The sequence below is a fragment of the Scomber japonicus genome, chromosome 17 (assembly GCF_027409825.1).
Source record: "Scomber japonicus isolate fScoJap1 chromosome 17, fScoJap1.pri, whole genome shotgun sequence".
Taxonomy (NCBI): domain Eukaryota; kingdom Metazoa; phylum Chordata; class Actinopteri; order Scombriformes; family Scombridae; genus Scomber; species Scomber japonicus.
In genome coordinates this window covers 24,863,705-24,886,644 of record NC_070594.1, presented here as the reverse complement: position 1 = coordinate 24,886,644, position 22,940 = coordinate 24,863,705, and the positions used below count along the sequence as shown (strand labels likewise).

Sequence of the window (22,940 nt, the reverse complement as noted above, 5' to 3'; positions counted from 1 at the left end):
CGGCTGGCAAAGGTTGTTTTCTCCCCATCAACTTCATTGAAACACTATTTAATGTTAGTATGAAGAACAGAAAAAAGGACCAACGTTAAGCCAATTCAAACATTTGAACATGGCAATCGTCTACAGTTTATCCTTCCAATTTTTATATAGAACCGTCTACTGTGTCGCACACGGGGGATTAGCTCAAATGGTAGAGCGCTCGCTTAGCATGCGAGAGGTAGCGGGATCGATGCCCGCATCCTCCAGAGTTACTTTTTGAGAACTTCGTACTTGATGGCATAAAAACACACACAAAAGTAAACAAACTTATTCAATATTTTGACAGTTTTTGTATTAACTCTGGCTGAAGTCTCCATCTGTCACAGTACCAATTATTTGGATAGTCCTGTGTTAGCATCCGAACACAGTACTGCTGATTAGACTGAGCGACTGTATTAATGAGCTAGATTCAATAATTTGACATGTTTACATCTATTAAGAAAACTAGTGATGTTCACAAAGCATCTTCATTATTATAACGGTATAAAGTTGGCAGCCTAAAACCAAGAAACACATTTAAAACAATATTTGTAATACAGGTCAGTTATAATAAATGCAAAACGCTGATAGCTTTAAGCAGAACATAATAAAAGCAGATCAAACTGCGAACAAACAACAAAGCAACAAACAAACAGCTTCACAAGAGCAGACATAAGCAATGGCAGATGTGAGCAAGACAACAGTAACACAACAGGGCAATTTAGCAGCATAAATAAAGACAGATTAGCAAGAACAAATAAAAACAGATAAAAACTAATGGTTCATATCAAAGAGACAGCCATTTTTTATAGTGTCCGAATGTGTAAATATCTCCATTATATAGTGCCCTCAAATATTCAACCATGGACAGAGAAGTAGTGTCCATGCTATACGCTAAACTGTTTACAATCCCACAATGCAATGGTCCACATTTGAAAGAAGCTACCGTCACGCGCCTCCAGTTGATGGTGAATACAAATTACCGCCAGACTAATTTGACCGCACTTGCCAGCTAACTAAAAAGCACACTAAAAATTATTAAATATGAAGTGTTGGAAATACAAAGATCTGACATACTATATAGTAACGGGGGATTAGCTCAAATGGTAGAGCGCTCGCTTAGCATGCGAGAGGTAGCGGGATCGATGCCCGCATCCTCCAGCCTAACTTTTCTCTTCATCCAAAAGACAACATGGATAGAAAACCCTTCTGTAGAAAAAAACATCGATATTGTTATGAGGAAAATAACGACAGTAACGGTGTAAGATATTAAAACAATAACCAATAGTATAGTAATGATCACCATATGTTTTACATGTAAAATATACTGCATGTATTATATGTTTTACTTCATTTACCGGTAGTTTTATTGTCATATATATTTTAATTTCTGTACTTGTATTTGATGTGATTATAAATAATATACTGATGATCAAATAATTAGAATAATTAACTGGGTAATCAATGTTCATTAATACAATGCATGTGTAGAAGCCTTCGCTTGGATTTATGAATGTTTGAATATTTAAAAGTAAATTCAAATTGATAATTTTGTCCCAAAAAACAGTCTACAACCCAAATATCTACATTTAAGAAGCTGGGCAAGGAGACAACAAGGCTAGTGAGAATGTGACTGAGTATGGATGTTTAGGTACGTTTCTTTTTTTTTATGACCCAAAATGATGAATGAATTATCAAAATAATTGGTGATTAATTTAATCACCAACAGCAATTAATTGACTAATAGTTTCCGCTCTATACTGTACACATACTGGTATAGATAATAGTGTTGCAGGAAAACATGAAAACGTCAACATCTGATTTGAAACACTGCAGAGAACATCTTGAAAAACGACTTGAACAATTAGAACTTGTGATTGAAGTTATGTGAAATATAAACATTTTATTCAGTGCTTTATATGTAAACAGCACATAGAGCAGCTTTACAACCACACTCACCACATTTCCTCCACTCACTTACAGTCAAAGAAAGAAACATAATCATTTTAGACCTGCAGGTTTCCAGCATGCATCTGTGATATAGATGTCCTGATGTCGCCACCTAGAGGAAATAAGATACCTGCAGTTTTCAAACTACCAAACCTTTCGACCAGTTTAATAGCTGCTACATTTAATTTAAAATGTGAAATGTTAGTTGTGTTATCTGCTGAATACTGGAAACTATATTTTTAATAATCATTTTAATATCACGTGTTGAAATGCCATCACTCAAGATTCTACTATTTCGAGGGTCAGAAATGAACTTTTATGTTTGACTTGGCACTACTAGAGCCATGAAGAGCCCTGAAATATGTATCTTTAACACTAATGATTAACTCTTGCACACAAATTGGATCCAATATTAGATAACCTTGGTGGTGGTTGTGAGGATATTGGCTGGTCCTGCTTCATGGAGCTTTACAGAAGAATATAATGGATTGTGCAAGTGGGGTAAATTACTAACTAGAAAGTTAAGTTTAAGTTTAATTTAGAGCTGCAGCTAACTATTATTATCATTATGAATTAACCTGCTTATTTTTTCATATCCAGAAAATAGTGAGAAATACTTGTTTTAATATCTTAGAGCCCTACATAGCACATTTTGCCTGATCAGCTGTTCAAAATCCAAACATATTCACTTTACTATCATGTATGACACAAAAAACATCAAATCCTTGCGTTTGAGAAGCCAATTCTTGTTATTATTCATTAAAAAAAAGACAAACAAAAATGATTTGATGATGAAAACAGTTGAGAATTTTCTATCAATGGACTAATTGTTGCAGTTGTAGTTTAACTCATTTTAAACTGGATTTTATTGAATAAAATCTGACATGCAGAGTAACGGAAACATAGAGAAAAGTGAGCAGAAATGTTAGCAGCCTCAACAAAATACTGCTACAGAGGGGTTTTCTAACAAATGCATCCATACACACACTTGTTTTATTATACATCATCATCACTCTAAACTTTCTGCTATCTTAAAATAATCCTCAGTGTTCCCGTTGTCTCGTGTTGCTCCTCCATAATCATCGGTCGATGTTGTGAGGCAAGTCGGCTCGGTTTTGGTTCGGTAGCAGCGTGTGAACCAATCAGCAGTGAGGAATAGTCCTAGCTCTGTCAGCTCATTGGCTCACTTTCTGCTCCCAGAGTGTCCAAAAAGCAAAAAGAAACGGTATCCGTTTGTCTTTCTTCTAATTTTTGTTTCCCCCCCCCCCAATGTCAATGCACTGTAGCAGCAAGCAGAAGCAGCAGCAGGGGAGCACCCCACCTGTCCCTCCGCCCCCCCCCACAGCAGGTCTGAGAGTCGGAGGAGGATTGTATCTGCTCGCCGCCTGGTCCTCACCTCTCACATGAAGTCGTCTGAATCGTTCCCATCCTGTTGATAACACAGAGAGGAGACGTTAATACTATCTTCAGCAGTCTGAGTTGTGCATATCTGACACATTTACAGTGTTTATAGCATCAAATTCCCTCTTTGTGTTTCCCTGTTGAGCTGTGGTGGAAGTATAGTAACAGAAAGAGGGACTTTGGCACTAAAAAGACGAACCTGCCCTTTAATACGTTTTCCATTCTGTCAATTGAGTGTGTAAGAATGAATGAAATCACCTCATTAGTCTTCATATTTTCATCCTTCATCAGTGAAGAATAGCTCCTAGAAAGGGATAAAAAAGTAAAAAGGATTTATTGTAGTAACAGCTCAGAGTTAATGTAGCTCTACAGCCAATCATGTGATGTTCTGTCCAACCCACTTGAGCTCCTCCATCTCTTTTCTCCTCTTCTGCTCATCCTTCTCTCGTTTCTTCTGATCTTGGAGCTGAGCTTTCTTCTCGTTCCTCTCCTCTCGGTCTCTCGACTCTTTCTCCGCCGCCAGGTCGGGGTAGCGTTCATCTTTCGTTTTCTCCAGGCGGTTTACCATCTCGTTGATCTTCTTCTCCACCGCTACGATCTTCACCTGTGAAACGCGGGTGAGAATATGAAATATGAAACGATCAGGACTGTTGTCTTTCCAGATGAAGCCGATTGCTGCCGCTCATTCAGGTAAGTCTGACAAACAACCAATCCATCACAATGAACCTGATATTTTCACTGGGTTTTTGTAATTTTTCAGGGTTGAGTTTTCAGTCTACTGACCTCTTTCTGTCGATGGAAGCCGATCTGACCCACGTCCATGTCTCCAGTTTTCTTCAGGTTGGCCCACGGTGTGTAAACCACATTAATGTTGTTCATCTTACAGCCTGACAACACACAACACACTGATCATTAATATCTACAATATACCAGAATTGTTCAATCTTACAGGATGATGGAGACAGCGGTTGTTGTAATGATCACTTTGTTATTTTTTCCTCTTTTAAAATACATTTTAATATTTGATCTGTTTAAATAGTCTGCCATTTAAAACCCTTTGAGCTGCATCGAGTGTATGAAGGGTGCACTATATAAGTAAAGTTATTATTTTAATGAACATATGATAAAGATATGTCACTCACAAAAAACAGTAAAAAGCAGCTTTTACACTGATTCCACATGATGCATGACTTCCTAATCCCAGTGAGTGCTGCCAGTTATTCTTTCTATGACATGACCTTATCTTTACCTTGAATGCTGTTGTTCTTCACCAGCTGTGCGCAGTCTATCAGCACCTCTGGAGGGATGTCATTGATGGTGTGACCCTGGAAAAAGACACAAAACAATCAGCAATGCCTGAGTTTGTGTGAATGAGGTAAGGGTTGGATGCAACATAATACAGGAGTAAGTGACAATGTACAATCTCATATGATATAAAACCAATCATCACAGTCATTTTAGACATTAACATAGCTACATAAAAGCTGTGTGTGTGGTGTAGCTGAGACGACTTGAAGAGACAATAAAACAAAGTAAAAATGAGCTCTTTTACATTGTACTGTCAATGCTTAGAGTAGAAGATACATGTATGATGTAGTAGTTCATTTCTCAAATACACTCCTTTGTGTCCTTTTCCCACTTAGGTGTTTTGTACGAGGTTATATGTAAACTGACACAGAGACAGAGTCATTTCTCCAGGTGATGGTGTGGTCCAGTATAACATATATAATAATACAGTATAAGCAGGAGTAATAATCAGTCGTTGTGACTCTGATCGTTACCTTTGGCAGTCTCAGATAAACGTGAGCCGAGGACAGTTTGTCCACATGAAACCTGGACATGGATAAAACAACAATATGTCACAAAACTTCACAATATTCATGTTCATATTTTTGTTGATTGTGTGTACAGATTATTACATTATAGAAATGACATTAATAAGAACTTGACACATCACTAGGCTTTGAAACTGCACATGTTCATCTAATACTTATTTAAACAGCAAAGTAGAAGAAAGCTCAAGTGTTACCAGGAGAGAGAGAAGAAACAGAGGAAACATTTCAATCTCACCAGATGTCTTCAGGCCATCCATACTTGATTAGATCCTCATCTGTGGGCAATAAAAACCTCAGTCAGTTTAATGTGAGAGGACAAAATAACAGAAACACAAAGACAACAGATGACTGAATAGTGACTGACTTACTTTCATACTTGTCCTTCCCCATGTAGATAGTGTAGGGAGGGTTCACCACTGACAGAGACACATGACAAACACAATATCAGTGAAGGAAACTTTAACACATAGAAACAGAAATATAAAAGCTAAAAGCCAACACATCTTATCAGTTTAAAGGCTAACCAGGCTAGGAGCTAACCAGGCTAGCTCTGCGTCTGAACTTACCGGCACTTTTGAAGTAAAACACCATCTTAGATGAATTAAAACGTGTTTATAGATATTGAGTTAGTGTATAAAGTTGACAAGCTACGTTTCTGGACAGAAGTCAATGTAAGCTCAGTTGTTTAGCTACAGACAGCGTTTCTGCTGTCACTTTTCGCATGTACAAGCTGACCCGGGAAGTTGTTAGCCAGCTGCGTCAAGCTAGACCGAATTAGCATGCGCATTGCGCAAGACAGGAATTACGCAAATGTGTCTACAAAATAAAAGCTTAACATTTCATTAGGCGGGTTCACGTTTTTTGAAATCTTAAAATAACAACCAGTTGGCAACTAATCGATTAATTGACAAATCATTGCAACTCTAGCAACAACAAAGTTGGTGTATGGCATTTATATGACAGATAAAGTTACCATTAGTAGCTTGCAGTGGCGATTTTAGACCCTTTTTAAGGGTGCTCAAGCACCCCCAAATTTGATCTTAGCACCCCTAAAACTAAATAAATAATGATTGTATTTTTTCCCCCTGAAGAATTATTTTACACAATTTTAATTATTTTGTGAGCCTGTCTGTTAGAGATGAGACAAACAATAATGCTACAGGTTCAAGGTTTTATTTTCACAGCTTTAATGTACTTTGGATAGTTCTGTCATTAATATACAATCTTTCCCTCAGGGTTCATTAACTATCTCAGGGTCGTCTCTGTATGTGATTGTTTATTCTGAACCATTTTTATTATACACTATAGAAGACCACTCTACTATTGATGTAATTTACGCTATTCAGTGAAATGAGTAGTTTAGCAGGGGGTTTGAACACTTGTAGGGCATTGTATGTCATATTCTCATTAGGAGCTGAGGCTGAGCCCCTCTAAAGGTCTGATCCTAGAATCGCCCCTGGTAGCTTGTATTATTTTGAAATCTATAAACGGAAGTCCCAGTGTGGTTTCATTATGTCAAGTAGAGTGCCTGTTTCCGGCTCCGGTCCAGTCTGTTTGGCGCTCTGTTCAAAACACAGAGAAGAAACGCGGCAGCAGTAGAAGCAGCAGTGAACCCGCCAGCATATTAATCCTCCACATTTACTGCTATAACATTTCTTTTCTTTTATGTAGCTCGACAGAGACTTCCGGTAAGAAATAATCAATGTTTCATGTTTTCATACTTTAACTAGCTAGCTTGTCTCATTAATGACACAGCTACTTAACACAAAGCAAGTTGACCTTCACTCGGTGAATACAAGTCAGCTTCATGTTGAAACTAATCATATTTATTAAAAATACTAAACACTATATAATATCACTAGCCTGGAAACACTGCTGTGGTTCAATGTAGGAAACGACTGATCAATATATCGATAAATCAGCAGGTTACACTTTTGTTTAGACTCATCCCGCCAATTATCCATTCACTTTGCTCTTAAATAAGCGCTTTGTTACTTAACATGTTAGCGTGAGGCAGTTATCATTCATGAACTGCTGTGTTGTTTCAGACATGATGTGAACTGTTCATGATAAAACTGATAAATGTAATCTGTCAGTAACAGTAACTCCTGGTTCAAACCTGACAATTCAAAATGAAAACATTTACGGTTTGTGACACGTCTGTCTGTCTGCAGCTGCAACTGTTACAAAACCAACATTTCTCTCTTTCCTTAGATATGAATGTAGAACTGCAATAGAGTGCAATAAAACAATACACTGTGAACAGCTTTATCCATCCTTTGCACACAGCACAAAAACATGCAAACACAAATCAATAAAATAATATACAGCACACATAATGTATAGAAAACATCAGATGGCTGTATGTGCAATAAAAATCCATGAATGATAAAAAAGATCAATGACAGACCTACATAGTGTTTAGTAGTCTAACATCAGAGAGACTGAATGAGTTAGATTAGCAGTTAGTTTTACTAGCAGATCAAACATAATGACTCCACTAGTAAGAATGTGTCCAGAAGAAGTCAACATACTACAACATTTGCTGGTTATAAAACAATTCAAATGTTTTTTTTTCACTCTGTGGATCTTTGAACATTTGTTTTAAAGCTAAATATCCAGTCAAACAGGCCCAGTGGTCATTTAAATGTTGGTATAGTGATGATACACTCATGCTAGTTTTGTGCTGTCAGTCTCCACCTCAGGACTCTGTGAACTATTGGAAGCATGTCCACTATTCTGTATTCACTCACAGTAAGCTGTAAATTAATTAGGGTCATATTAGTGGATGAACTTTCTTTGCATTTTATGGAAGTTGGAAACATTTGAATGAATTGTCTTTTAATGAGAAACATTCAAACACTTGCAGATAAATAGATGAATACTTTATTAATCCCCAAAGGGAAATTAAAGTTTCACAGCAGCCACTGGACACTTGAATCAAAATACAAATACAATGAGGTAGGTAAAAGATAAATTATATACAATAACTAAATAAAGTGACCCAAATATATATAATAAATATATAAATATAAATAGTTTAAAAGGTTGGATATTACTGAGTAAATAAGGTGCATGGTTGGTTGTGAATATTGATACTTGAATGATTGACACATTATATATACATATGATAACAGTATAAACAGACAGTATAGTTTGAACATGATGAAAATACGAAGCTGAAATAACAACAGATGTGATGGATGATATCTGAGTCCATGTGAAGTTTACCTGATTGTTTCACATGACCAATGAAGAGCTGTTATCATTACTCTGTGTGCAGGTGAGGTTTGTCAAAATGATGCCGACTACCACAACAAGGAAGAGGAAGCTCCCGTCTTCAGACTCTGACAGGTGAGAGTCATGCAGCTTTTTCCCTCTAGCACTGAAGTATGTGTTTAATATGGAACTGTACTAATAAGCTGAAGCATAATTAGCTTATCGGCAGAATCTGTGTCACTCACGTCTCACTCGTCTTATTTTGCTCTACTACCAGTCACCCTACTCAGAAAGGGGTGAGGGTGGAGGCGTCCCCAATGAAGAGGAGATCACCCAGGAAGAAACCAGCTGGGCGTATGGACAAAGAGACGTGTCCCTCACCAAAGAAATCCCCACGTAGACTACCAGGTAGGGACAGTACACTGAATATATTTGAGGTGGGAGACCAAACAAGACATTTGATCTTTTTTTTTAACCTTCTCTCACATATCCTCTCTTTCTATTTATCCATATTCTAGGCTCTCCAGCCAAATCACCCCGTAAATTGGTTCCAAGATCCTTCTATGGCCAGAAGAAGCCCATCTATCTCACTCCACTAGAAAGGAAGGCCATAAAGGATTCTCTGCCTTCTCCTCCTCCTCTTCCTCCTCCTCTCCCCTTGCCTCCTTCCCAGGCAAAGAAGACAGAGAAGAAGAAGAAGAAGAACGTGAAAGGAGGCACCAAGCCCAGAAAAACTGCTGCAGGATCTAGTCATGCAGGGAAGATGGGCTTTAAAGGCTACAATACATCTACAGAGGCGATAAAGCTGTCCAAACTTAACAGCAGGTGTGTTTAAACTTTAAACTCAGGGTCCAAAGTAACATTTTTTTCCCTCACTTGACTACTTTGGCAGTTGATCAGATTTTTTACTATTATTTGAACTTGTTTTTCTGTTCCAACAGCACCACTACTAAACCAGCACCAACTCCAGCAGCTGTTCCCAACAATACTACCAGCAAGCCCACAGAGCCCAAAAAGGCCATCACCATCTCTTTCAGCAGCATGAAGCCCAAGCCCAAGATCTTTGTTGGAGCTGCTTTCTTCGGTACGGGGAAGAAGCCCACCTCCATGTACAAAAAGTCTGCACCCAAGTCCTCGAGCAGGCCGACTGCAGCACAGGGGAAGAACAAAGCTGTGCTGCCACAGACCAAGACTGAGAAACCAACGCAGCAGCAGCAGCAGCAGCAGCAGAAACAGACCACTGAGGTGATGAACCCACCACAGAAACATCCTGAAAAGGTATTAGGAGAGTCGATGTGTATAATATACTAACATGAACCTCAGCTGCCACCAACATGTCTGATGTGTCCATGCCATAAAAGGTTACATACTGTTGAGAAGTACAGACATAAATGTCAGCTAATGAATATACTTTCTACCTATGTTTCTGTCAGTCTTTGACCTGTTAGGTTGTGTCTTACTGTAGCAGTCTCTGATCTCTGAACTGTCTTTAGAACATGTTGTAATACTTAAGTCAGTGAATTAAACATGTTGCATGAGGGAGCATACACATACAGTACATGCACAACATTCATATCCTGTGTTTAACAGATTGTGAGCTGCTGTTAGTGTTTGTTATAATGAAGATGTGACTTGTATATCCCAGTCTCTGTTCTGTTATCTCAGTTCTGTTGATTAGAGCTGAAATGATCAGATGATTGACAGAAAATGAATCTAAAACTATTTTGAAGGTTCTGTGTTGTTGTTGAATTGAAAGCTTCAGTACATTATTGTGTCAACCGTCAACTTTCAATGTGCCATAGCTGACTCATCTTGAAGGCTGATCTGAGTAATACATGAGCACAAGTTAAAGTGGAAACTATAGATGATTCTCTTAGTATATGGTTGTGATGGTAACGTATCCTGGTTGTTATATCTGCAGGCTGCTGCTCAGCCAGTCCAGACAGAAGAGAACCAACAGACCCCCAAACAGAGAGTCAAGTTTGATCCAACAGACTGGTTGGATTGTTTTAATGACCTGCCAGAAACTCCACCATCACTGAGGTACTGCTGCTTGCCTGTAAACATTAAGCTATACATGAGTTTTCCTCTCATATTGAAAAGGAATGATTCCAACATTTAACATAACCAACGTAAAACTGGTTCAGGGGGGAAATCCATTCTTCCTGGTGATCATTGATCTTCACCTTCTTTTCTCAGCTCTCCTGAAGTCTTGTCAGAGAAATATGGGATTACTAAAAATCTGAAGATTGTGCTGACGAGGACCCCAACAGCAAGTCCCGCATCCATAGTCTCATCCATCCGCAGTCAGGTACAGCAGGAGTGTACTCTACACTTTTTAAATGAGCCTACATGTTGAGATATTAGGTTTTCACTTCATGAATTGTGGCTTCTTATTTTTCCAGGATGATGATCTGGCTGATGGAGGCTCTGTGCCTGTCTTTAACCTCAGTGATATAAGTCCTGTCAGTGCTGCCTCCACCTCTCCCAAAGGTAAACATAGCAGACAACAGCCTCAGTACAGTGAATGAACATGAACACACCAAATCTTCCCTGTTACTCCACAAAATCCTTGTTTTAACATGTTTTCTTCTTCTTCTACAGAATCTGCAGCAGTGTATCCTATCTTTGGTTCTGCCTCCAAAAGGTAAGACAGTGTGTTGGATTTAAAGCTTTTAGATTTGGGTGATAGAAACATTTCTTCCAACATGTTCATTCTTTCATAAAGACAAAAAACCAGGAAAACAACTATTAATGATCCCACCGGTGTGAAGATTACTAGACTTATTTGTTTATGGCAGTCATAATATAAAGAATCACTGAGTTAATATATGGATGGTGAACAGACTTTTTTTTTTGCATTTTTAACAACCTGTAGTCTCACTTGAATGATATTTCATCCTGTATTTTCTATCAACACTTTGCTGTTATTGTGATGCAGGTCAAAGAACGCAGCTATACGGTCTCCGGTGTCCTGCAGCACCCCCGCTAGCACTATGGCCACACTGCCACCTCAGTCATCTTCTGCGAAGGAGCGAACTCTCCGCAGGAGGAAAGAGAAACAGGATGACGACCAGCTCATTATCGTATGACACTTATGTTTCGGGTTTTGTGGGTGGAGATGTAGATTTAGATACATTTTTCTAAGTGGCGGTAAACTTTTTTTTCTTTGCAACATTTAGTAACTTCACTCAAAAATGTTGCAATGAGGCTGATTGAATAGACGAGTTAAACATGCTCTGAATTTCCTGAAGGGCTGCAACTGATTACTTTTATTATCAATTTTCATTTAGTTTGACAATGTCTGTAAAATGTTAGAAAACACAGCAGTAAAAATGCATGTTATAATTTCTAAGAGGCCACGATATCTTGATGTCCACAACCCAAATACATCCACTTTACTATCATGTTTGACACAGTGAATCATCAAATTTTAAAAAGGTTTTATTACTTTAAAAATGGCAAATGATTTTTAAACCATCAAAACTGCTGGAAATGTATGTTCTGTCGATGGATGAATTATACTGATCGATGCAGCTCCGCTTTCATTCATCATCTCCTGTGCTGACTGTCCTTTCCTCTGTCAGGACGCAGGTCAGAAGCAGTTTGGTGCCACCAACTGCAGCTCATGTGGGATGGTGTACAGCGCAGACAACCCAGAAGACAATTTCCAACACACACAGTTCCACCAGCGCTTCCTTGACTCCATCAAATTTGTGGTAAAACTTCCTCCCTTTCCTTCCACCTCTCAGGAGACAATACAGCTTTGGATTGGATAAGGATACAATCACTTCTTATTGTGACTTCAAACTGTGTTTTAATTGATTTAGGCATGTTACTGAAGTTAAAATAGTCAAATTCAGTGTAGGTTTCTTTGGTGTTCAGGTGTTTATAACTGCAAAAGTATATACCCACAATTTATAGGGGCAAATTGTAATATTTTAGTTCAAAATGTTCGAAAATGACCTAAATCACTTGTATATAACTGTATAATTCTTGACATTAATAATCAATTGTGAATATCACTCATTAGATTTAAGAAAAAAACATGTTGAATGATTCTGTAAAATCCATCAAATCTTAAATGTAGTGGAAACGCTGAACTACTATCACAGCTATTTTAGTGATTGAATATCATGGTAGCAACTGTTAGCTGATCTAAAGTGCATTTTTGTTTCCTTCAGTCAGACGTTGACACTTAAATGTCCTGTTTTTATGGAAATTAGGTGTTTTATGATCTCATGAAAAACTGGTTGAGGTAATTTATTCTTTAATCTTATTCTACAAATCACTTAGAGAGAAACAACTGTGTTCCCATAGTTTTTACCTTTTGCCCTCTGAGTGAAGTGACTTGTTTTCATTTGAAATACAGCACTTTCCCAGAGGTCTTCTGCCAACGCTGCTGGCCTGAGTTAGTTTCACACGAAGGTGGATGAGTGTGTGGGTGTGTGTATGTGTATGGGGCGTTATTGGCTTATAAGTGCAGCAGCAGTTTCTCTCTGTTGTGTTTCCAGGGCTGGAAGAAGGAGCGGGTGGTGGCTGAGTTCTGGGATGGAAAAATCCTCCTGGTCATGCCAGATGATCCCAAATACGCCGTCAAAAAGGTGTGGTGTCTGAGCAGCAAATGCACTCCAGAGTATTCCTCTTAGTGTGTGATGTTGTTATGTGTCATCAGAAAAAACACTAAATATGAAGTATCTAGAAACATATTAGATGTTTGACAGCACTGACCACTTGGTTGGTTTTCACACCTTTTCTTTATTGTGTGTGTGTTTGCAGGCTGAGGACGTGCGGCGTGTAGCAGATAATGAGTTGGGTTTCCAGCAGTTGACTCTGAGCAGACCCACACAGTCTAAGACCTACCTGTTCATCAACACAGAGCGCATGGTGGTGGGCTGCCTCGTCGCTGAGCCCATACGACAGGTAGAGCTTATAACTCGTGTTACATATCTACTGGTTAAACCAACAATCATGTTTTTGAGGTTTTTATTTGAATAAGTTTTAGCATCCTGAAGAGAAATGATTCAGCAACTCATAAAGAAGCAAAGATTAGAGGGGAAAAAAGGATGCTGATTGTAAACCACTTTTTCATTTCATTTCATTCACATTTCACGAGTTGCATCATTGGTTCCAGAAAGTGGTGCCCAAAAATTTAACTGCTTCTTTTTTTTTTTGTCAAATACATTCATTGAAAAAGTCCTGTAAGAAATAAGGCTGTACAATTTTGAAAAAAATATCTAATTACAATTGTTTTTACTGACATTTCAATTAGAGGGAATGTTCATGTATACAATAATATTTTTATTGAGAAACATTACAATTATTATGGTAAGATTTATTTATTTTTGAGGGGATCTGTACCAAACAAAGATATCTCTGCTGCATCACAATATTTAATTTAAAGTGTTTAACAAAAAAATGATGATTTTGATAATTGAAGTAGGCTATATTGTAATTTTAATCAAATGTTGCTCTAGTCAGAGGTTAGAAAATGTTTATCCTGGCTGTTGCTTTTACTGGTTGAAACTGTTTCAAATAAATCCAGGTTTATAAAGTTGATGTGTGTTATTGATAACATACTAATATAAACTGAAAAACACTCACAACATTTTAAATAGTTTTACACATCCCCATCTGTACTAATAATCTCAAGGTGTGTAGCTCTGGCTGTAAATGCTTGTTCAGTATATTGATGGATGTTTCTCTTTCTGTGTGTGTCAGGGTTACAGAGTGTTGGAGCAGCCGGATCGTCACAAGGACATGACTAAGGACGACTTCATGGAGCGACACAGAGCCTGGTGCTGCTCCACTGTCCCAGAACAGGCTCTGTGTGGGATCAGCAGGATCTGGGTGTTCAGCCTGGCCAGACGGCAGGGCATCGCAACACGCATGCTGGACACTGTCAGGTACAACGCAAGCTCTTTTACTGCAGTGTTTTGTCATAAAGGTTTTACTCAACCAAAACTGAAATATTAACAAAGTGACATCATCATCCACTTTTTTTAATGTTAACGTGGATTTATGGTCACTTCTAAACTTTATAGTTGGATTGAGGTGCAGCTTACTTTCTCACATTCCCTCTACCATTTCCTTTTGATTACTACATGTCAAATGTGGCTTCAGTTACAGGAAAGTTATATTGAATTACAACATGGGTTTTTATATTTGTATCTCTGGTCATCAATCATATTAATAATTACTGAGATCTTGGAGCAGTGTTGCTAAAATAAGTCAGAAAAATCCAATCAAATGTTTTTTTTAATGGAGGTTAAACTTAAAGTATGAACAATGTTAATAATCCCTCACTACACAGAAAACCCTACTGTAGGTCAAAGTATCTGTTTACTGCTTTTTCTTTTGGAGTTGGATTTTTAATTTTTTTTTAAATTCAGCCATTCAACTTGAAGCTTTTTCTCTTTTGAATCAGTGTTTTTTCATTTTTAAAACAGTTCAAATAAACCAGAAATGGTGCCTTTGTTGCTTGCTTGTTAAAGTAAAATGGGATTGTCTTTTGTGGATGAGACTAATACGATAATAATATATGATAGTATAAGATATTATATAGAAAGTTTAGTTTTTTCCTCCCACTAAATGTTCCTTGTGTTTTTTAGGAGCTCCTTCATGTACGGCAGTCACCTGACTAAGGAGGAAATCGCCTTCTCTGACCCAACACCTGACGGCAAACAGTTTGCAACCAAGTACTGCAACACACCGACCTTCCTGGTCTATAACTTCATTGCATGAAGTGTGGAAGAGTTGTGATTGAACTGGCATGTTTAAAGTATTACACATTAGCAGATTATGAGGCTGTGGCGCATTGTTGTTGTTTGATATGCTGAGCTGCACCTGTTGAAGTTTTCCTGCTGACTAGTCTGGGTTTGTTCTGGCAAATAAGCTTCAGTTGTAAAACCGTACATTTCCATTAAGTAGATCTAGAGGTTTGTTTGTTTTTTTTTTATTAAATGTTCACGACACCTTTTATTTATACTCAGATGTTTATATGATTTTTAATAAGGAGTTTGAATCTGAGGTGAATGAATCTTTCCCAGTTTTGAAAACCCCTTCAGAAGTTGCTCTGATTAATCTTGAATCAGAGTATTTGTTGGATTATTGTCTTTTGAATCTTGTTGTTCAGATGGAAACCTTTTTAATAAAATGTTTTTCTCCAGTTTTTCTGGACACTAGAAGGAAAATATGTTGATAGATGCTGACCTGTTTAAAAGGTGGATGTCATCACTGTTTGGGTACATTCTACTCTGTAAATAGATTTAATAAACATATTGCCTTTGTTTTATGAACCTCGACGTCCTGCTTGACTAAATTACAACAACTGTATGCACATGTCTTATTTTGCCCGACCAATGGTACAAAATGTATTCAGTGGACTTCAATGTCAAGTAGCAACAGTTTTAGAACCTAGAACACTGAAAAATGAAACAATTAACTGATTATCAAAATAGTTGCAGCACTAAACATGTTCTTATTGTAAGAATGTATCATTTTCATGGATGTGTTCTTCACTTTGTAGATATAGGAATAACATACTTATATATTTAAACTTGACAGTTCATTTGACCTCAGAAACATGACTCTCAACTCAACGTCCTCTAACCTACTTCAACACTGTCAATTTAATAAAAATATGCAACTTTTTGACTATGAGCAAACCTCATCTGAAGATTATACAGATATGGTCAACAATCAAGTAAGTGTACCTTGAGTGGAGATTTTATTTAATGATGTACTAAAAGCTTCACAAGTAACTGCTCAGATTTCAATAAAAAAAACAGCATTGAAGTCCTGTTTAAAAGTTCCAGTTAAGTAGCTTAGCTATACCACAGCCGCTGATAAATCAGTAGAATAAAATATGCAGAACATTTAAAAAGGTTTAAACAAACACAAGTGGCTGGTGTTTTTAGTGTAATGAAGAGAACACAAGAGTCTGATAGACAAGTATAAAAGTTTACAGAAGTGCAGAAATACAGACACACATACAGAAATAGCAACTGGTAAGGACAGTGAAAAAAGAAGAATACAGACTACATACATATAAATGACAGTGATGTGCTGTTGAATGTATAAACAGATAAAGATATACAGTACAGAAGACTGAGCTTGAAAGTCAAATTACACCAGTGATGGTTAAAACTGATTCCTCTCAATATTCAAATGTATGTTTCTGCCTTTAAATAAGGACAGAAACACAATTCATGACCCACAGATCTGAGATCAAAATGATGAATTAGTTGTGTGAATCAGTCGATAACAATCACCTCACTGGGCATTTTCTCCAGCTGGGCGTTGCTCTCTAAAGCCTGGACGATCTGGGAGGCTGAGGGTCTCTTCTTAGGGTCTTCCTCAGTGCAGAGATAAAAGAGCTCCACCATCCTCTGGTAGGAGCCGCCCAGAGCCTCAGCGTCCAGTGCGGGCCTGGTGCCCAGCTTCTCGTAGTACGCGTCTTCATCAAAGCTCTCCTCCATCGAGTCCTCTGAAATGCCAAAAAAACAAGATTTTAATACACCGAGTAACTAATGCTGGTCACACTTAAACGTTAAGCTTAATTAACACTTACACTCCATGTGTCTTAGCAAGAGTACAATATTCCTTAATTCCATAAACAGCATTACAAGAAAATGTTAAGAGTTCAGGACATCTCACCTTCATCCTCATCATCATCATCATTGTGCTCCAGCATCTCCAGATGAGGCATGGCCAGAGTCATCATCTCCCACAGAGTCAGGCCAAAGGCAAAGATGTCAGCCTTGTCTGTGATCTCTCCTTCTTCCTCTTCCAGAGCCTCCTTTGGCTTCCACGGCTCGGTGCCTATATACTCTGCCTCGGGGTCGGACACTGAGGGGAGAAGAGTTTCAATATAAAACAAATATTCAATCTGTCTGTTTCTATGGTGACATTGCCCAAAATGATGTTATTTTAAACAGCAAAGCTTGTAATCTGAGCCTTTTTACAACTGCAACTAATACACAGTTGTTTGCAATTAATTTAGATTGAAGCCAAAATAAGTTGAAATAAAATGAGTTCCCCTCACTGGATGACAGCATGCATGTCCAACTGTAGTCAGAGCATGAGAGGCTGAACACTCTATGATCCTTTCTCAACACAGAAACACAGTAAATCAACTGTTGTAAACAGTTTCTGCCCTGAAGTTCCTGCCAGTTCTTGTGTTTTCATCCATTATTAATCCCACTTGTACACACACACACACACACACACACACACACACACACACACACACACACACACACACACACACACACACACACACACACACACACACACACACACACACACACACACACACACACACACACACACACACACACACACACACACACGCTGTGTGCTGATACGAAATGTTTTAAAAAAAATGGGACATAACTGATATGGTGGATATGACTTTTTTGATAAATAACACACCAGCTGGTTTTGTGAAACTGAAATTGAGGCAGTGCGGCTGTGCTACAGTACACACATATTATCCATAAACTGGTTGTCAAAGGAATAAAATTTAACCTAAAAGCTGGAAAAGTAAGTGCCACAAGACTAAAGACTTAAAGACTAAATTACCTTTTTCATGGTCACACTGGACAAAGAATGATGGGAAACAAGTTGGGACAATAATACCTATGCATTTATATTTACTGACATACAGTACCAATAATTCATAGTAATATAACTCATCAATTAACATGAGCTGGACCTAGATAAGTGGCTAAGCTTGATTGATGCATTAAATAAAAACTATTAATTATAATAAGTTTCTGTTACAATTGACACTTGTCCATTATAAGTGGACAAGCTCTTAGCTACTGTAGTGACAAAAATATGTCTTCGGCAGGAAATAAATAAATAAATAATAAAAACCTCTTTTCTGAACTGAATTAAATGTTTTTAAGACTTTTTCCTAGAGTCTAGAACACTGAGCAATGTGGGAGGCTTTTACATATTTTTGTATAAAAGTGACTTGGTTGATTTTCTCATACATGCAATGATTGACAGTGATCTCTACCTCTCATATTCTCATCCAGCTGCAGAGACACACCCACATCGCAGATCTTGACCGTGTCAAAGTCTCCTTTAATCACCACGTTACATGACTTCATGTCGCCGTGCAGCAGCTTCTTCTCATTGTGAAGATACTGCAGAGAGAAACAAACAAAAGCATTCCTGTCAATCGGGGCTTAATAACGTCCTTCTGTGTTTATTTTGTTTCATCAAACGATCCTCATCTCTAAAACTTTATTTTTAAAAGATGGCTGAAGTTGAGAGGACACGAATGTTCTTTAGGAGAAAGAAAAACACTGATCTGTTCTGAGTGTGTTTGTCTCTGGTTTCTCAGGGACACTTATTAAAATCACATTATGAACATGAACCAGCTCACTTATGCTGTGCTGAACTGAGGAAATCTACACTATATGAACTTGTAGGTTTGGTTTGATTCATTTACATATAATTTGATTCAGTGCCTGAACGTACAGCTTTTTTTGGCAAGTTAACTTAAAACTGCATACAGATAAATGTGTTAAACCTATACAACCTGCACATCAAACAGGTGGCAGGCAGTTTAAACAGTAACATATCTGTTATAAAAATGGCTTTAGGATACTAGAGGATGATTAAATGTAATATTAAAAGACAGAAACTGACCACAGCAGGGCTGCAACTAACAATCATTTTCATGATTGAATAATCTACCAATTTTTTTTATTGATTGATTGTTTGAACTATAACATGTAAAAGAATTCAGAAAAATGCCTGTTACAATTTCAAAAAGTCCAGTGTCACTAAAGATGCTTGTTTTTCTTCTTCTCAGAAAACTGTCCAAACCTCAAAAATGTACTTTCAAATCAGACAAAAAAAAATAAGAAGCTGGATTTTAGGTAATATTTGGAATTTTTGCTTGAAAAATACCTTAAATTGTTGATCAGTTATCAATACAGATCATTAAGCTCTGTAGTCTAGACAACTGTGAGTGTGATGCACTTGTTATAAGCAGACCAGATATAACACATGTTCTGGTGTGTGTTTGTATGATTTACCTGCAGGCCGCGAGCAACGTGCAGCGCCACTTTTTCAATGTTGGCGGCAGGAAAAGCTGTGAGGCCGTCCTCTTTCCTCTTCTCAATCAGGTCGTTGAGGGACTGCTCTCCTCCGTACTCCATGGCCAGACACTTGGAGCCATCTTTGGCCGTGGTGAAGGCACGGAACCCTTGAAGTTACAAATAGGACACGCAGGATTAACAACGGGAGTATGAAACTAATTTACATGTTCATTGATCTTAAAGAGCAAAATTAAAACAACGTGAAATCAGCTGTCACTTCCAGACTTGTAACAAACAAACTAAACAAGAGCAAACTAAAAAGTCTTCTCAGTTTCAGGATTTGCTGTTGCATATATCCACTCTGTATGAATTATTAGCAGTTGACCAGAGAATTAATTATGCATGTTTCGTTTCCCCCCGCATCTTTCAAAATGTATAAAACAGATGGAAAAGAGGTTGATGGTTAATTGTGGCGTCTCGTGGTCAATAAAAGGAAAGGAAGACTTTGCTGATTTAAAATAAAGGAAACCTCATTTTTGTACCTCTGTCTTTGAATGAATTTTAAAAAGTTTGGAAGCTGTGAGTTTACAGTAGTTTGTTTCTGAAGTGTAAAATGTTTTTTGAAAAGTATAGCTGTGGTTTTTGATGAATTTGTGACCATATCCTATTTTTCTGCCTGAACATGCACATATTTCTGGAACAGACTGGCTGCCAGCCCATCCTGGATCAGGTTTGGCATTTGCTGTGTTGTTCACTGTCACATGAAGAGCAACAAACACCACACTAACCCTAACCCTACCGAGGATTAAAACCATCAAAGGTTTGACTGATTTTTAGTATGACTAAAAATGCTACTTCACAGTGACTCTACTGTTACATGTCTTACCAACAATGTTTGGATGATTGATTCCCTTCAGGACCTTTGCCTCCTCACTGAGCCGCTTCTGGTAAACTGCCATCTGCTTGGTGGCACATTTAGTGTTGATCTTCTTGACAGCCCAGGGTGACGCATTCAGCTTTCCCACTCTACGATTTAATTGATCAGGAACACTTTGTTCAGTTATTCATGAAAACTGGGAACAATGTTTACAATTTATACTGAAGATCGGTTGTCATGGTTGGGGAAACTTATTTTTATGCCCACATTTGATATTGCTAAATGTATAACTTCTGGTTAGACATAATAATAACCTTGGACTCCAGGATATTTCAATGGGCCTGGAGTGTGCATTTACCTATGAACAAATCTGCCACAATAAACTGGTAGTTTGATGTGATGAATGTATGGAGGGTGGAGAGAAGAGAAGGAAAGCGGGGAGATAAATGCAAAATGAGGTGTGAATCCGTTTGATTGGTTTATTTTTTAACCATTAGCCAACAATACCAACCTGTCCATAAGGTAAACATTCACTCCAGTCCCACAGCCCAGCTTCTTCATGAAGGGTGAAGCTGGGATGGTGATGGGGGTGCCTCCGCTGCTCACAAGGCTCCTCACTCGGACGTTTTTAGGGGTCTTGAATACGGCAGGAGCTTCCATTCTGTCAAAATTCAAGAGAGTTTATTACCATTCGCATAGACACAGGCACAATGGAATATCTTATGCAGTTTTCCACTTGATCTAATAAGTTAAAAAGAAAATGCAAAGAGAAAAGGAAGATCTAAGAGGTATTACATTATTTACAGCATTCTATCAGAGTTTCTAATGAAGTACTGGAGCAGCAGTATGGATACTAATGTACAAATGATACCAGTTAATATGAGAAAAACACATATTGAGATGCTGTTAAAGATTCAAGCTCGTGACTGGTAGTATTTAACTACACTGAGCATCACTTAATTACACTACACCACACAACCAGCTTTATTACCTAACTTGGTTTTTTAACATTTTATAAAAACAAAGGTTTTCAGATACATGTGCTATGAGCCGAATTAAACCCTGATGTATCGCTTGTTAGACTTACTAGTAAAAAGTTGCCTTTATCTTTGACTAAATAAAAACGACAACTAAATGTCAAATGTTGAATGGAGGCTGGTGTGAGAGTGTTAAGTAACGCCAATGCTGTTGTGAAGAAACGCCCTGTGCCTCAAAGTAGTTTATTGTTTTTATTATTTATTAGTTGGGACTAGTGACAGTATTCACAACGGCAGTAAGTATTACATAACTTAGCTTTAAAACATAGAACATCATTTATCAAACGTTTTCAGCTAACCAGCGGAGACACAATATCAAGCAACCTTTACGTCATAACAGCTCAAATTAACGCAAACCAATGTGAAGTTAACGTGGCTTTTACAACAGTAAATTACTTTTTCAAAGGAGCGATACTCGCCTACTGAAGCTACGGCGACATGCATCTTAAGGTTGTGTTTAATGTATTTGGAGAAAGATAACTGTATTATTTAGTCGATAAATGCAACATTACCTGAGTTTTCCTTCACTGACAACAAAACCACTAACCGCCCAATATTCAAAATACTATAGCAGGCGGTACGGGAGCCTCAGAGGGACAAACAGAATGCGATTCGTTAGAGGGCGAAAGACGCCTCAGCAGAGTAATGTAGTGGTGATGTAATGCTTTACTAAACTTTACAGTATGTACCGTTAAGATAAAAGTGTATTTTATAGCACCTTTCATACAGGTTAGTGTAATTTACACTGCTTGACGGATGACTGACAATAATTAAGTAGAACAGTTGGAGAAAGTGTTTAACAGTAAAACAATTTGCACACAATTTAGGCACACAATTAAAAGAAATACGGAACTGTATTATAATACAATTGATTTCAAAAACTACAATAATTAATAATTAATAAAACTAACTAAAATTATTTAAAAAACAAAAGCAAATAAATCAGATAAGAGGACAAATTAAGTTATAAAAAATAAAATACACAATTTTACAACATAAATATAATTAAAAGGTGAGTTAAAAATTAAAGTAGATATGTTTATAAATCATTCTTAATCAAAATCCAGGCTAAAGACATAGGTTTTATGTTTATGTTGAAATATATCAATACTTCCAGCTGCTTTCAATAAAACGTTCATCATTTTATACGTTTTGTCATAGTTGTAATACAGCTTTTCACCACCAGAGGTCAGTCAGCTGTAAAATGTAAATAGCTGTTTCAGGTGCAGGTGTGTAAATGACAGAGTTTGTGATATTATGGTAATAATTACATAATTCATTTTCATTAGTGATTATATATCACTTTAAACATATGCAACAATTAGTCATAGAAAAAACATAAACGCTTAAACTAGAATCACCAATGATTAATCGATTAATCAATTGTCAGAAAATTAACTGGCAACTATTTGATAATCAATTTAGTCATTTTGAGTATTTTTTAAAGGAAAGTCAAGTATTTGTTTTGCCTTTACCAATGAATATTATGTTTTTTCCACCAGCCTTTAACTTTTTTCTCAACTACCATCCTAGTGGTCTTGTG

General features: G+C 37.5%; 3 protein-coding genes and 2 non-coding genes across 5 annotated transcripts; 3 read left to right on the top strand and 2 right to left on the bottom strand.

The window, feature by feature from the left end:
* The first annotated feature begins 172 nt into the window (after window positions 1–172).
* Window positions 173–245, top strand: trnaa-agc (transfer RNA alanine (anticodon AGC)). Its single transcript has one exon. It is a non-coding gene; the product is annotated as a tRNA-Ala (tRNA).
* An 861-nt stretch (window positions 246–1,106) lies between these two features.
* trnaa-agc (transfer RNA alanine (anticodon AGC)) lies at window positions 1,107–1,179 on the top strand. The gene has a single exon. It is a non-coding gene; the product is annotated as a tRNA-Ala (tRNA).
* Window positions 1,180–2,648: 1,469 nt separating this feature from the next.
* On the bottom strand, window positions 2,649–5,963 carry ccdc25 (coiled-coil domain containing 25). The gene is made up of 9 exons (XM_053336859.1): window positions 5,771–5,963; window positions 5,573–5,620; window positions 5,440–5,479; window positions 5,151–5,202; window positions 4,619–4,694; window positions 4,153–4,256; window positions 3,771–3,973; window positions 3,628–3,673; window positions 2,649–3,397 (listed from the first exon to the last, which is right to left on the bottom strand). Exons 1-9 carry the CDS (start codon window positions 5,793–5,795, stop codon window positions 3,368–3,370), a joined length of 624 nt encoding a protein of 207 aa, XP_053192834.1. The 5' UTR covers window positions 5,796–5,963; the 3' UTR covers window positions 2,649–3,367.
* A 2,777-nt stretch (window positions 5,964–8,740) lies between these two features.
* Window positions 8,741–15,457, top strand: esco2 (establishment of sister chromatid cohesion N-acetyltransferase 2). Its single transcript, XM_053336732.1, has 13 exons — window positions 8,741–8,831; window positions 8,942–9,248; window positions 9,365–9,701; window positions 10,345–10,466; window positions 10,623–10,734; window positions 10,829–10,916; window positions 11,037–11,070; window positions 11,365–11,509; window positions 12,011–12,142; window positions 12,938–13,027; window positions 13,203–13,346; window positions 14,145–14,329; window positions 15,035–15,457. Exons 1-13 carry the CDS (start codon window positions 8,741–8,743, stop codon window positions 15,165–15,167), a joined length of 1,920 nt encoding a protein of 639 aa, XP_053192707.1. The 3' UTR covers window positions 15,168–15,457.
* A 793-nt stretch (window positions 15,458–16,250) lies between these two features.
* On the bottom strand, window positions 16,251–21,931 carry pbk (PDZ binding kinase). The gene is made up of 7 exons (XM_053337033.1): window positions 21,910–21,931; window positions 20,872–21,021; window positions 20,370–20,509; window positions 19,481–19,650; window positions 18,451–18,580; window positions 17,082–17,273; window positions 16,251–16,911 (listed from the first exon to the last, which is right to left on the bottom strand). The coding sequence occupies exons 2-7, from the start codon at window positions 21,018–21,020 to the stop codon at window positions 16,679–16,681; spliced, it is 1,014 nt and encodes a 337-aa protein (XP_053193008.1). The 5' UTR covers window position 21,021; window positions 21,910–21,931; the 3' UTR covers window positions 16,251–16,678.
* Window positions 21,932–22,940: the final 1,009 nt, after the last annotated feature.

Bases quoted from the DNA above. Each gene is read 5' to 3' on its own strand.
- pbk (XM_053337033.1), bottom strand. From the start codon at position 21,020: ATGGAAGCTCCTGCCGTATTCAAGACCCCTAAAAACGTCCGAGTGAGG. The intron at 18,581-19,480 runs GTAAATCATACA...TTCTCTCTGCAG, and splicing joins ACGTTGCTCGCGGCCTGCAG to TATCTTCACAATGAGAAGAA. The intron at 17,274-18,450 runs GTAGAGATCACT...TTCTCCCCTCAG, and splicing joins GCTGGATGAGAATATGAGAG to TGTCCGACCCCGAGGCAGAG.
- esco2 (XM_053336732.1), top strand. From the start codon at position 8,741: ATGAAGAGGAGATCACCCAGGAAGAAACCAGCTGGGCGTATGGACAAA. The intron at 9,249-9,364 runs GTGTGTTTAAAC...CTGTTCCAACAG, and splicing joins CTGTCCAAACTTAACAGCAG to CACCACTACTAAACCAGCAC. The intron at 10,917-11,036 runs GTAAACATAGCA...CAGAATCTGCAG, and splicing joins TGCCTCCACCTCTCCCAAAG to CAGTGTATCCTATCTTTGGT.
- ccdc25 (XM_053336859.1), bottom strand. From the start codon at position 5,795: ATGGTGTTTTACTTCAAAAGTGCCG. The intron at 4,695-5,150 runs GTAACGATCAGA...GTCTTTTTCCAG, and splicing joins TTTATCTGAGACTGCCAAAG to GGTCACACCATCAATGACAT. The intron at 3,398-3,627 runs GTGATTTCATTC...TGTTATCAACAG, and splicing joins AAAATATGAAGACTAATGAG to GATGGGAACGATTCAGACGA.